At 36.0% G+C, this 12,430-nt stretch overlaps 1 protein-coding gene across 3 annotated transcripts in view; it reads right to left on the minus strand.

Annotated features, from left to right (window-relative positions):
- The window catches only part of SNX2 (sorting nexin 2), a 68,490-nt gene that overhangs the window by 30,895 nt on the left and 25,165 nt on the right, over window positions 1-12,430 (minus strand). For 2 of the 3 annotated variants that reach the window (XM_021009497.2, XM_021009498.2), the window contains exons 2-3: window positions 10,507-10,624; window positions 1,071-1,234 (exon numbers count right to left, since the gene is read on the minus strand). In XM_021009497.2, coding sequence (XP_020865156.1) covers window positions 1,071-1,234; window positions 10,507-10,624 — 282 coding nt within the window. The remainder of the gene's footprint in view (window positions 1-1,070; window positions 1,235-10,506; window positions 10,625-12,430) is intronic. The other variant, XM_078152967.1, reaches the window with a different exon arrangement.

Genomic DNA, 12,430 nt, shown 5'->3' on the forward strand with positions numbered 1-12,430 from the left:
ATACTCATAATGAACAGCTTTCTGGCTTCAAGATTTCTCTGTGCTTCCTAATAAGCACACATTCTCCCTGGAGGCTGATAAAAGCCAATAACTTCATGTAGCATGGTAAGCAACTGTTTACAAAGCATACCTAACAATATAGCAAACAGAAAAATGATAAACTTCTAATACAACTAAAGAAGCCTTTTAAAAACATTTTTTCGAGTAACAATTTAATCAGTGGCCTTGAACTAAATAATTTTTTTTTACAAGAAATCATTTTTTTTGGGGGGGTGGCACACGCAAAAAGGATATTCAATATTATGAATCACTTAAATGATACTAAAATATTTGAAAATGAGTTACTCTCTCATCTATAGTTAATTCTTAACTGTCTATTTCTACAGCAAATGTTTTCCTAATATAAGCACATATTTTTGACATTATTTGAACTTTCCTTTCTTAAAGTAATGTGCTTTAACAAAGGAATTACCTTTAAAATGTGGGCAAAAAATATACATTCAATAGCCATACATTACTTTGGAAAACAGGAGATAAGGGAAAACATTCAAGTATTTGAAGGCATAATTTTCTAGATTTAAAATTCAAGAAATAATATGCCATAGTGAATAGTGTTGTGTTTGGAAACAGAAAGACATAAAAATCCTGCCCCTGAAACCTCTAAGCTGTCACCTTGGGCAAGTCATTTAACCTCAAGCACTGCCTAAGGACTTACCTAGATTACAGATAGGTCTTTCACATATTTTCATAACATTAAAAATCAATTTTATGTATATATAGTATGTATTTTATACACACACACACACACACACAAATTATTTTCCTAACAATCCTATGGGATAAGCATTACTCCATTTTAAGATGATGAAACTGGGGCTCAGAGGCCTGTGGTTTGCCCAAAATTTCATCTCTAAGGAAGAGTAGGGTCAAGAGTAGAGTCAAACCCAGATCTTGCTTTTTTGAAAGGCTTGTCAAGGAAGACTAAAATGCAGAAAGAAAATAAAACCGATAATTTAACACAATGATTTACATAGCAAAATATATTCTTAAGTCATAAAACTATTCAGTACCTCATCCCTAGATCTATCGAAGATCACAGGAGCAGACATACTTTTTGACTCAATTCTGGGTGCCATTAATGTGGTAGGTGTTATAGGGGTGATCGCAGGAGAAGGCTCAGGAGAAAGTATAGGCTCCCTTTCTGGACTATCCAAAGAAACTTCTTCTGTAGCTTCTAGACACAAAATAATAAGCAAGTTAATAAAAAATACTGAAAGGAAAGTTTATAATTTGAATAGTTTATTAAATACTAAAAAGAGCTAGGACCCTGCCCACAAATAAATATGGTTAACAAGAATCTCTAAAGTTTATTGTAATAATTTTAATGACAAAATAATTCTTATGTTTCTTCCTATATAGTTCAACTTAACTTTAAAGTTAGTGATAAAAAAACTCACATGAAAAAATTTATTAAGTCAATTCTTAGTTTTATATATTAACTGGAGGGAATACAGAGGAGAATTAAAAAATTAATTTGTACTTGACCTTCTAATAATGTATATTTTACACATGGGACAAAATTCCTTTTCAATGTTCTTGTACTTAAGCTAACATTAAAAATTCATTTGTATACATAAAGCTTTGGCAGGGAGTTGATCAGAAGGAAGACGAAGCTGAACTGGGAATCAAAATTTCACAAACATACTAATAAAGAACATGCAAGTTGGAAGGGACCTTAGAGGCCATCTAGTCTGACCCATCCATGAAAGGAATGCCCACTATAACATATCCAGTAAGTGGTTTTCCTGCCCTCCATGAAGACCTTCAAGGAGAAAGAACCCCAACACCTCTAGAGTAAACCTATTCTACTTTTAGACAGCTTTAATTAGGAAATTAAGCCTAATTTTGGCTCTTTGCAACTTCCCTTTACTACTTTTGGTTTGTCCTCTGGGGCCGAACAGACAGTCCTTAAAATAATACAACACAGCTGTGAAACATCTCTGAGACTTCTCTTTGTTAAACATTTCTAGTTCCTTCAACTGATCCTCATATGATGTGGACTCAAGGCCGTTCAACATTCTAGATGTTTCCTAGCCCTTCTTAAACCATAGTTCCAAAAATGGAAGGATTATTCCATTTACATGGTGCCTATTGTGTATAAGTACTTTACAAATATTATCTCATTTGATCTTAATAACAAGGTAGGTGCTGTTATCCTTTTTTTGCAGTTGAGGAAACTGAGAGAAACAGAGGTGAAGTGACTCACCCAAGGTCACCTAGCTAGAAAATGTCTGAGGCCCAATTTGAACTCAGGTCTTCCTGATTCCAGGCCCAGCTCTCTATTGCCTAGCTACCTCAAAAATCTAATACAATACTCCAGATAAGGTCTGAGGGATTAAGTAAGAGCACATTAGCTTTTTCTGGCTTCCACATCATACTGCTGACTCAAATTAAATTTATAGTCCACCAAAAGCCCCAGATCCCTTTTAAAACCATGTCCCCTCTTGTACTTGTGACATTGATGTGTTGTACCCAAGAACAAGATTTTATATTTATCTCTACTGAATTTTATCTTCTTAGACTCAGCCCAATGATCTAGTCTCAGATTCTTTATTAGATTCTCACTCTCTCCTCCATTGTGTTGGCTCTTTCAACCAGCTGTGCCTCATCTGCAAATCTGAGGATACCAGATATACATTCAAACAAATCACTGATAAAAATGTTAACAGCACAGGGCAGAGCACAAAGCCTTAGTTCTGATTCCATCTCCATGAAGAGTATGAGACACTTTATCAAAAGCTTTGCTAAAATCTAAATAAACTATATCCCTAGCATCCCTCTCATCTACTGGTTTAGTAATCCTGTGACAAAAGGAAAAGTGGTTAGTTTGGCATGAAGAAGCCATACTGGCTTTCTATGATCACCTCCAACCATCTCTAATCATATTTACTAAAAGAGAACTGAAGTCCAACCTACTTGCCTATAGTTTGCAAAGTCTGTTCACAACTCCACCCACCTTTTTTGTTGGAAAATCTGTGTCCTCCAGTCTTTCACATATTACTGATAGTGGCCCAGAAATCACAATTGCCAGTTCTTTCAGTATATAAGGAGGTACTAATCTGGGGTGATTACCTGAAATGATCAAGGGAAGCTCAAGTACTATTAATATCATATGACTTGAGTATCAAGTATCTCCTTGAGTATCCTAACCACCCCACTCCCTGTCATTACTGATTGTAATGTCTAGTGTAAAGGTCATTCTCTTAGGCAGAGAAAAAAAAATATATCAAAATAAGAATTGAGAAGTTCAGCCTTCTATCATCATTTTATCTATCATAAACAAAATCCTATTCCATCTCTGATCTTCCTTTTTCTCCCAAAACATGTAAATCAAACAAACAAAAACCTCTTTTTTTGTTAATCAAGTCCCTCCACAGCCATAGCTCATTCTGAGTCTTAACATTCCTGAAACTGTTTTTTACAGGACCACACTATGCTCTTAATTCATTTTCTGCTACCTAGCCTAGCTTCCACCTTCTGTTTTCTTTTTTAAAATCTATATTGTTTAGGAGCAACTAGGTGGCACAGTGGATATAGCACCAGCCCTGGATTCATGAGGACCTGAGTTCAAATCCGGCCTCAGACACATAACACTAGCTGTGTGACCTGGGTCACTTAACCCCCATAGCCCAACCCCCAAAAACTCAAATCTATGTTGTTTGGTGAATTATCTGCATATCTACATCAGGTTGTTTAGACTAATCCTTTATTTCCTCCTTAATAGAAACTATTTACCTTTGTGTTTTCAGATTTTTGTTCTTGAATATGCTCCATCCCTTCTGGGTTGACTTCCCCAGTAATAGTCCATGGGATTCTACTTTATTTTTCCTTGGAACTTTTGACACGTGCTTTCACAAAATCTAAGACGCATGTCAAACTAGGTGTAGAGTTCCTTTCCTCTAACAAAAACTCCAGCTAGGCATGGTCACTGTGCCCCAAACCTCAACAAAGAGTTCCTCCCTATTAGTGGAAATCACACCTAGAATAAAATTCCTGCCTGCTGGTTCTGCTACTTTTTGAAGGATGAAATTACAAAAAATAAGCTAAAAATTTACTATCTGCTCTGCTTGTGGCAGAGAGGGAGAGAAAAATAAGAAAGAGAGGGAGGAAGGAGAAAGGGAAGAAGAAAAGGAAGGAAGGAGAGAGTACTCTAGCAGATGTTTGAATAACTGAAATCCCCCATCATGAGTATGTCTCTGGGCTAGGCTTCTAAACGGCTACTGAAACTCATCTATTTTTCCTCTTTCGGTCCCAAGTGGTTTGTAGTATATTTCAACGATACATGTCTCTACCTCCACTGACCCCCCCCACAATAAAACCCCAGTTCCTGGATTTCCTCATGTAAGTAAACTTTTTTAAACTGCATGTTTTTTTCCCCCTGAATTTAACAGAGAAAGAGTGAGAAAGGGTAAGAATATGTGTGTGGGGGAGAGAGAAGAGGGAAAAGAGAGGGAAAGAACGCAAGTCTATGGGAAACCACTCATTTTTTATTCGTATAGCTTGCTTTCTTTTTTTTTTTTAAAGTATGTACTAAATTTGACATGTTTCTTCTAAATAAGACATCTACTTGCCTTTGTCCTGTTAGGTTTTCTTTTGCATATATATGTATGCATATATGTGTATATGTCTACATATGTACATGTCTATACACACACACACATATATATATATATATATATATATATATACTCACACATAATTTAATTACCCTCTTCTTTTTTTTCAGTACCACTAACACAAGTTCCCCTTCCATACCCTGAAATCCTATTCCCCAAATAAAAAAGGAAAAGCACAACCCTTATATCAAATAAGACCAGTCAATCAAAACAAATCCACACATCTGCCATGTCCAAAAAATATGTCTCATCATCCTTCTGTCAGGAGGTAGAATGCATGCTTTATCATCTGTCCTCTGGAACCTTAGTTGGTGACTGCATAGATCAGAGTTCCAAGTCTTTTAAGGTTGTTTTTCTTTACAATGTTATTGTTACTATATAAATTATGTCCTGGTTCTGCTCATTTTACTCTTATCAATTCATACAAGTCTTCCCACGTTTCTCTGAAACAGTCCATTTTATAATTTCTTTCAGCAGAATAATATTCCTTTTTATACAACTACCATATCTGTTCAGCTATTCCCCAACTGATTACCATTTCCCCGTGTTTTTAGTTCTTTTCTACAATAAAGAGTTGCTACAAGTATTTCCCCCTTTCTTTTGGGTAGAGGCTTAATCATGGAATTGCTAGGTAAAAAAATATGTACAATTTAGTGATTTGGGGGACATAGTCCCAGACTGTTTTCCAGAATGGTTGGACAAATACACTAACATTGTGCCAGTTTGCCTGTCTTCTTGCTGTCTCTCTACCAACTGTCATTCTACTGTTTTTGTCATTTTTGGAAACCTTATATGACTGACACAGATCCTCCAAGTTGTGCTAATTTGCTTGCATTCCTTTATCTATTAGGGAATGGCTATCATTCTTATACATTTGAATCAGTTCCTTATATGGCCTGGATAATTTGCAACAAATATTTTCCCCAGTCACTTATTTCACTCTTAAATGTACTGCTTTTCTTTGTGCTAAAACCTTTCAATTGTATGCAATCAAAATTGTCCTTTTTATTTAAATGATCTCTGCAACTTCTTTAGTCAAGAACTTTTCTCCCTATTCTCAGCTGTGAAAGGTCATCTGCTTCCTGGCTCTCCTCACTAGTTTGTAATGTGACCTTTCATGTCTAGGTCATGTATAGATTTGGAGCTTATATAGCACATGGTATGAGGTACTGGTTTGAACCTAATTTCTGCTGTACTTCTTTCCAGTTTTCTCAGTAGTTTTGTCAAATCACGAATCCTTGGGTTTACTGAATATTTAAAACTACAGTAAGATTTTTGGGACACCTTATATATAATTTATAAGTAAACATACAGTTCCTCAAATTTTTTTCTACTGATAGGATTGTTGTAATCAAAGACGTATGCAAACTGAAGTAAGTCTTTGGTAAGGCACTGAATCTGTGTAGGTAACATAAGCAATTATTTAGATTATTCTATTGAATTGTTTAACTGCATTTCTTAAAAGTCTTGTAGTCTTACAAGTGTTATATAATTCTTCTGTGTGTCTGAGTAGCTAGATTACCAGATACTTTGTATATTCTGTTATTCTGAATGGAATTCCTTTTCTATCTCATCCCACTGAGAGTACTACTGTTCCCATATATTACTCTTAGTAATATATACAAAAGCTGAAGATTTTTACGGGTTTCTTCTATATTCTGCCATTTTATAAGTTGTTAATTCAATTAATTTGTTAGTTGAATTGCTAGGGTTCTCTAAATTAACTGTGATGTCACATGGAAAAAAGTGAGAATTTTGTTTCTTCTTGGCCTAGGCTTATTCCCTCAAATTCTTTCTCATCTTAATGTTATAGCTATCATTTCTAGAATTATATCAAATAATAGGGTAATGATAGGCATCTTTGGTTTGCCCCTGATCTTAGTGGAAAGACCTTTAGCACTTTTTCATTATAGATAAATAAAAGTTGTTGGTTTTAGATAAAAACTATTTTCCATATAAAGGAATGGTCCACCTATTCCTAGACTTTTTAGTATTTTTAATGTAAATGAAGTGTTTTATTTTGTCACAATCTCTTTTAGAATTTGTTGATACAACCATACAATTTTTGTTTTTGTTACTAATGTGTTGTATCATGTTTACAATTTTCGTAATACTGACCTAAGCCTATATTCCTGGTATAAATCCAACCTAACAAGAGTCAAGAATGGGCCCAACCACAGTGGCATCTCACAGTCAACCTGGATCTTTGAGGAACATAGACCCTCCTTCAAATCTGGTGTCCTAAGAGAAAGGAAAAGAGGCAACAATGACTAGTGGAGGAGTATTGTGCTAGGCCTATGGAAGGCAAAGGATTGGTGGTAAGAAGCATATTTTCAAGTACTGTCTGTGGCACCTAATGAAGGGCTTCTGTAGCCAGCGGATACAGATGACAGAGGTGGCCTATGTAGGCTCCTGAAGAACTCCAACCACTAATCTACTAACAGAAGATTTAGAATCTGGGTCTCTTTTCTACTTTTCATTCCTTCTATAAGCTGCCTGTTGTGTGCTATGTTGTAATCATTCATTTGATAGGTATCTTGGTATAGTGAGTAGTTTGGCTATAAGGTAGAAGCAGAATAGCACAGTATACTGAGGGACTCACTGGATTACTGAAGACCCAGGTTCAAGTTCTGACTCAGATACACATTGGCTATGTGATTGGGCAAATCATCTAACCTCTCAGTGCCCTAGAGAGCTCTCTAAGATTGTAAATTGAAAAGCAGGTCCAGTCTTGCATTGGCATGTATTTATGTATGACTAAATGAATGAATATGCATTAAATGCTTACACAATTTATATACTCATAAACTTTAGAAAATGGGACAAACTAATTTGAAATGTACATAATATTTTAAACACATTTTATAATATTTAATTCTCAAATTTTTAAAATGAAGAACAAATAGCAACTGAGAAAAATATATTGTGGTTAGTTTTTTTTGCACAAAATATATGGAATTCTGGAAAATACTGATTGTACTTTTCATTAAAATTTTTTTTTATCAGCACAAACTATTTTTTAAAACTATCTACATACAACATAATATTCAGAGACAATAAGGCACTAGAGTAAAATACTAGATTATAATCATCTTATGTCCATCCATTAAATCAATCTGTGAAAAACTAGAAATCACTGTAATTTTAATTATTTTTTCTGAAAGAGCAACATTTAAAAAAATTTTTACCCCCCCTCTTTATTTATTTATTTTTAGTTTCCAATATTCACTTCCACAAGATTTTGAGTTCCAGGTTTTCTACCCATCCCTCCCCTCATTCCATGATGGTCTGCATTTTGATTCCCCTTTCACCCAATCTGTTCTCCCTTCTATTCCACCCCCACTCTCAAATGCCTTCCCTTTCTATTTTCCTGTAAGGTAAGATAGATTTCCGTACTGAATTGGGTGTGTTTGTTATTCCCTCCTTAAGCCAAATCTTATGAGAGTACAGTTCACTAATTCCTTCTCACCTCCTCCTTCTTCCCCTCCACTGTAAAAACTTCTTCTTGCCTCTTTTATGTGAGATAATTTACCTCACTCTACCTCTCACCCTTTCTCCTCCCAGTACATTCAGCTCTCACCCTTTAATTTTCTTTTTTAGATATCATCCCTTTGTATTCAACTCACCCTGTGCCCTATGTCTGTATATATTCCCTCCAACTACCCTAACAATGAGAAAGGTCTCATGAGTTACAAATATCATCTTTCCACACAGGAATATAAACAGTTCAACTTAGTAAGTCCCTTATGATTTCTCTTTCCTGTTTACCTTTTCATGCTTCTCTTGAGTCTTGTATTTGAAAGTCAAATTTCTATTTAGCTCTAGTCTTTTCATCAAGAATGCATTACATTTCTCTACATTTACTGAATATCAATTTTTTTCCCCTCATTGATTACACTCAGTTTTTCTGGGCTGCTAAATCTTGTGTTATCCTGACTGTATTTCCACAATACTTGAACTGTTTCTTTCTGGCTGTTTGTAATATTTTCTCCTTGACCTGGGAACTCTGGAATTTGGCTATAATATTCTGGGGGTTTTGTTTTTGGGATCTCTTTCAGGAGGTGATCAATAGATTTTTTCAATTTCTATTTTACCCTCTGGTTCTAGAATATCAGGGCAGTTTTCCTTGACAATTTCTTGAAGGATGATGTCTAGGCCCTTTCTTTTGATCATGACTTTCAGGCAGTCCAATAATTTTTAAATTATGTCTCCTGGATCTATTTCCTAAGTCAGTTGTTTTTCCAGGGAGATATTTCAGACTGTCTATTTTTTTATTCTTTTGGTTTTATTTTATAATTTCTTGATTTCTCATAGAGTCATTAACTTCCATTTGCCCCATTTTAATTTTTAAATAGTTATTTTCCTCAGTGAGCTTTTGGACCTCGTTTTCTATTTGGCCAATTCTGCTTTTTTAAGCAATTCTTCTCCTCATTGGCTCCTCAAACAGTTTTTTGCCATTTGGACTAATGTATTTTTAAAGGTATTACTTTCTTCAGTACTTTTCTGGGTCTCCTTTAGCAAGCTATTGATTCATTTTTCATGATTTTCTTGTGTCACTCTCATTTCTCTTCCCAATTTTTCCTCTATTTCTCTTACCTGATTTTCAAAATCCTTTTTGAGCTCTTCCATGGCTTGAGACCAATTAATATTTTTCTTAGGGGTTCTGGATGTAGGAGCTTTGACTGTGTTGTCTTCTTCTGGTTGTATGTTTTGATCTTCCTTGTTACCAAAGTAAGATTCTATAGTCTGAATTTTTTTCCTCTATTTACTCATCTTCCCAGCTAGTTCCTTGACTTAACTCTTTGTTAAGGTAGGTTCTGCTTCCAGTGTGGAGGGTGCACTGTCCCAAGCTTCAAGGGTTTTGTGCAGCTAGTTTCAGAGATATTTCTAGGAACTTGTAAGTTTTCAGTTATTCCAAGGAGATATGACCTAAGGAGAGGTGTTTACTCCTCTCCTAGCCTGTTCTCTGGTCTGTGAGTGACTACAAGCACTCTTTTTTGCCCTGGAAATGAGACGGAGGGTCCCCTCTGCACTTCGGCCACAAGCTCTGCTATGCCAGTGCTCCTCCTCGTCCCAGGACTGCTATCTAGGACTGGACCCAGATCCAAGCACAGGCAAAGCAAGAGAATCCTTCCTCAGCACCAGCAAAGAGATCCCTGCAATCCCCTCCTGATCAGTCACTCGATCTCTCCACCATCTGTGGGCCAAGTGCTCCAGAAGCAGCCGTTGCTATTGTGGCTGCTGCCCAGGGGCTGCACTAGGGCCAGGGCTGGACCATGCTCCTCTCTCACCCAGGTCCAATAGACCTTTCCTACTGCCCTTCTAAGCTGTCTGGCATTTGTGGTCTGAGACGTCTGGAAACCACCACAGCTCCCCTTGATTCAGTCCCCTGAGGCCTCCTCCAGGTTCACTGAGGCCTACTCTTTGTCTGCACTGCCCACACTGAACTGTACTCCTCTCCTAGCCTGGTATAACAGACTTTTCCCATTGACCATCCAGATAGTCTTGGGCTGGAAATTTGTTTCACTCTGTCTTCTTGTGGGCTCTGCTGCTCTAGAATTTGTTTAGAGTCATTGTTTATAAGTCTTTGGAGAGGTTTGGGGGACAGCTCAAGTGAATTACAGCTTTTACTCTGCCATCTTGGCTCTGCCTCTACACAACTATCAAAAACAATGTTTTGACAAAACAACTGGGAATATGCCCAGTTTTGCTACACAGATACCAAATATTTCAAACACTATCTACAATTAGCAAATGTGTATTAAAAAAGTATTCCATCTAACAAACATACTTTACTTGGCTACTAAAAAGTTATATTGCTGATAATTACCTGCAAAAAGATCCTCTCTGTCATCATCTAGTATGATTTCTGCAGGTTTAGGACCATTGGAGTTTGTACTTAGATCTTCTGCGGGAAGACTAGCTGGTTCTGGAGATGACGGACTTGACTGGTTAAAAAAACAGATAATACATAAAGGATTGGTATGTTACTTCTCAGTACTTGTGTTTTTTATATGAATGTTTTATATATTTTTTAAAATAGATTTTTGTGGTTATCTTTTGTTTTTACACTGCCTAGATTTTTCATATTTTACTCCCTTTAATTAGGCCTCCAAGAACAAGGCCTTAGAACAAAGAATCTTTTTGAGGAAAGAGGAAGAAAACAAAAGTTATATTTTTGATAAGAATAAGGAAATAAATTCAGCTGTTCTTATTTCCTACTTCCAACAAGATAACAGTGAACAAAAGGAATATATGTGTTAAATATATGTATATGTATATATTTATATTATTCTAGTATACTATGTTTTAAGGTAGAATATTGTAAGCATTTCCTTTTCAAAACACTAAGTCTAATGAGAGCAGCAATATGTTCAACTTCAGATTGCTTGAGTACTTTAAGGATCAGTAACGTCTTTTAAAAAATTTTTTTATGTAATTAATTAATTTATTTTTTAGTTTTCAACAATCACTTCCATAAGCTTTTGAGTTTTAAATTTTCTCCCTCCCGTCTCCCTCCCCAATCTGATACAGGTTCTTCATACACATTCCTATTAAACACATTTTCATATTAGTCATGTTGTAAAGAAGGAATTATAACCAATAGGAGGAACCACAAGAAAGAAGAAACAAAACAAAACAGAAGGAAAAAAAGAGCAAATAGGATGTTTCTATCTTCATTTAAACTCCATAGTTCTTTCTCTGGATGTGGATAGCATTTTCCATCATGAGACTTTCAGAGATGTCTTAGAAGGGATCAGTTATTTCAATGGTGTGAGTACTACCTTCTTCACTGACAACAGATCAAAACTTTGCAGATAGTAGTTTAAAGTTACTGTGGCTGAAAAATTAAGCATTGTATAGGAAACTTGGTAATAAGTCTTCCTAAGCTTAGTAAAACTTGTCCTTTAATTAGAGTGGTTATACAGTCATTTTCAGTCATGTTCTACTCTTCATTATTCGATTTGGAGTTTTCTTGGCAAAGATACTGGAGTGGTTTGCCATTACCTTCTCCATCTCCTTTTATAGATGAAGAAACTGAGGCAAACAGAGTTAAATGACTTGTCCAGGTTGGTACAGCTAGTGTCTAAGGTTAGATTTGAATTTATTAAGATGATGAATCTTCCTGACCCCAGGCTCAGTGTTCTATCTACTGTGCCATCTAGTTGCCCACCAGAACTACATGTGCTATGAACTTAGGGAATAAAAGGACGCTTTTGAGACTAATGGTTTTTTGGATTGGATGATATATAACTAAATGTGAATGGGACTGCTGGGGCTAGAAAACTTTTTGAAACAAGATGACTTTTCCTTTTCTTCTTCTTTTTTTAGGCAATTGGGGTTAAGTGACTTGCCTAGGGTCACACGGCTAGTAAGTGTCAAGTGTTTGGTCAGAGGCCGAATTTGAAATCAGGTCCTCCTGACTTCAGGGCTGGTGCCCTATCCACTCCGCCACCTAGCTGCCCTGAAACAAGATGACTTTTCAAAGGCGCAAACAGGGGAAGAGAGGTTGATGTTGGGTGGATTTTGTAAATTTAAAATTTACCTCAATGGGCTTAGTTTATTTCAAGTTCACAGTACTTCAAACTTTCACATAGTCTCTAATTGCTTGTGACCATTTAGAAAATGATAAAAGCGTAGTTAAATGACTTTGTATCATGTTCCTCCTTCCCCAAAACTGAGCCTTGGGGTGGGTCATTATGTACCAAGAGTCATACAATCAATTGCTATACCTCTACATGATGCCTTTCCTA

Source organism: Phascolarctos cinereus, unplaced genomic scaffold (genome assembly GCF_003287225.1).
Source record: "Phascolarctos cinereus isolate Bilbo 61053 unplaced genomic scaffold, phaCin_HiC Scaffold_4;HRSCAF=312, whole genome shotgun sequence".
NCBI lineage: Eukaryota > Metazoa > Chordata > Mammalia > Diprotodontia > Phascolarctidae > Phascolarctos > Phascolarctos cinereus.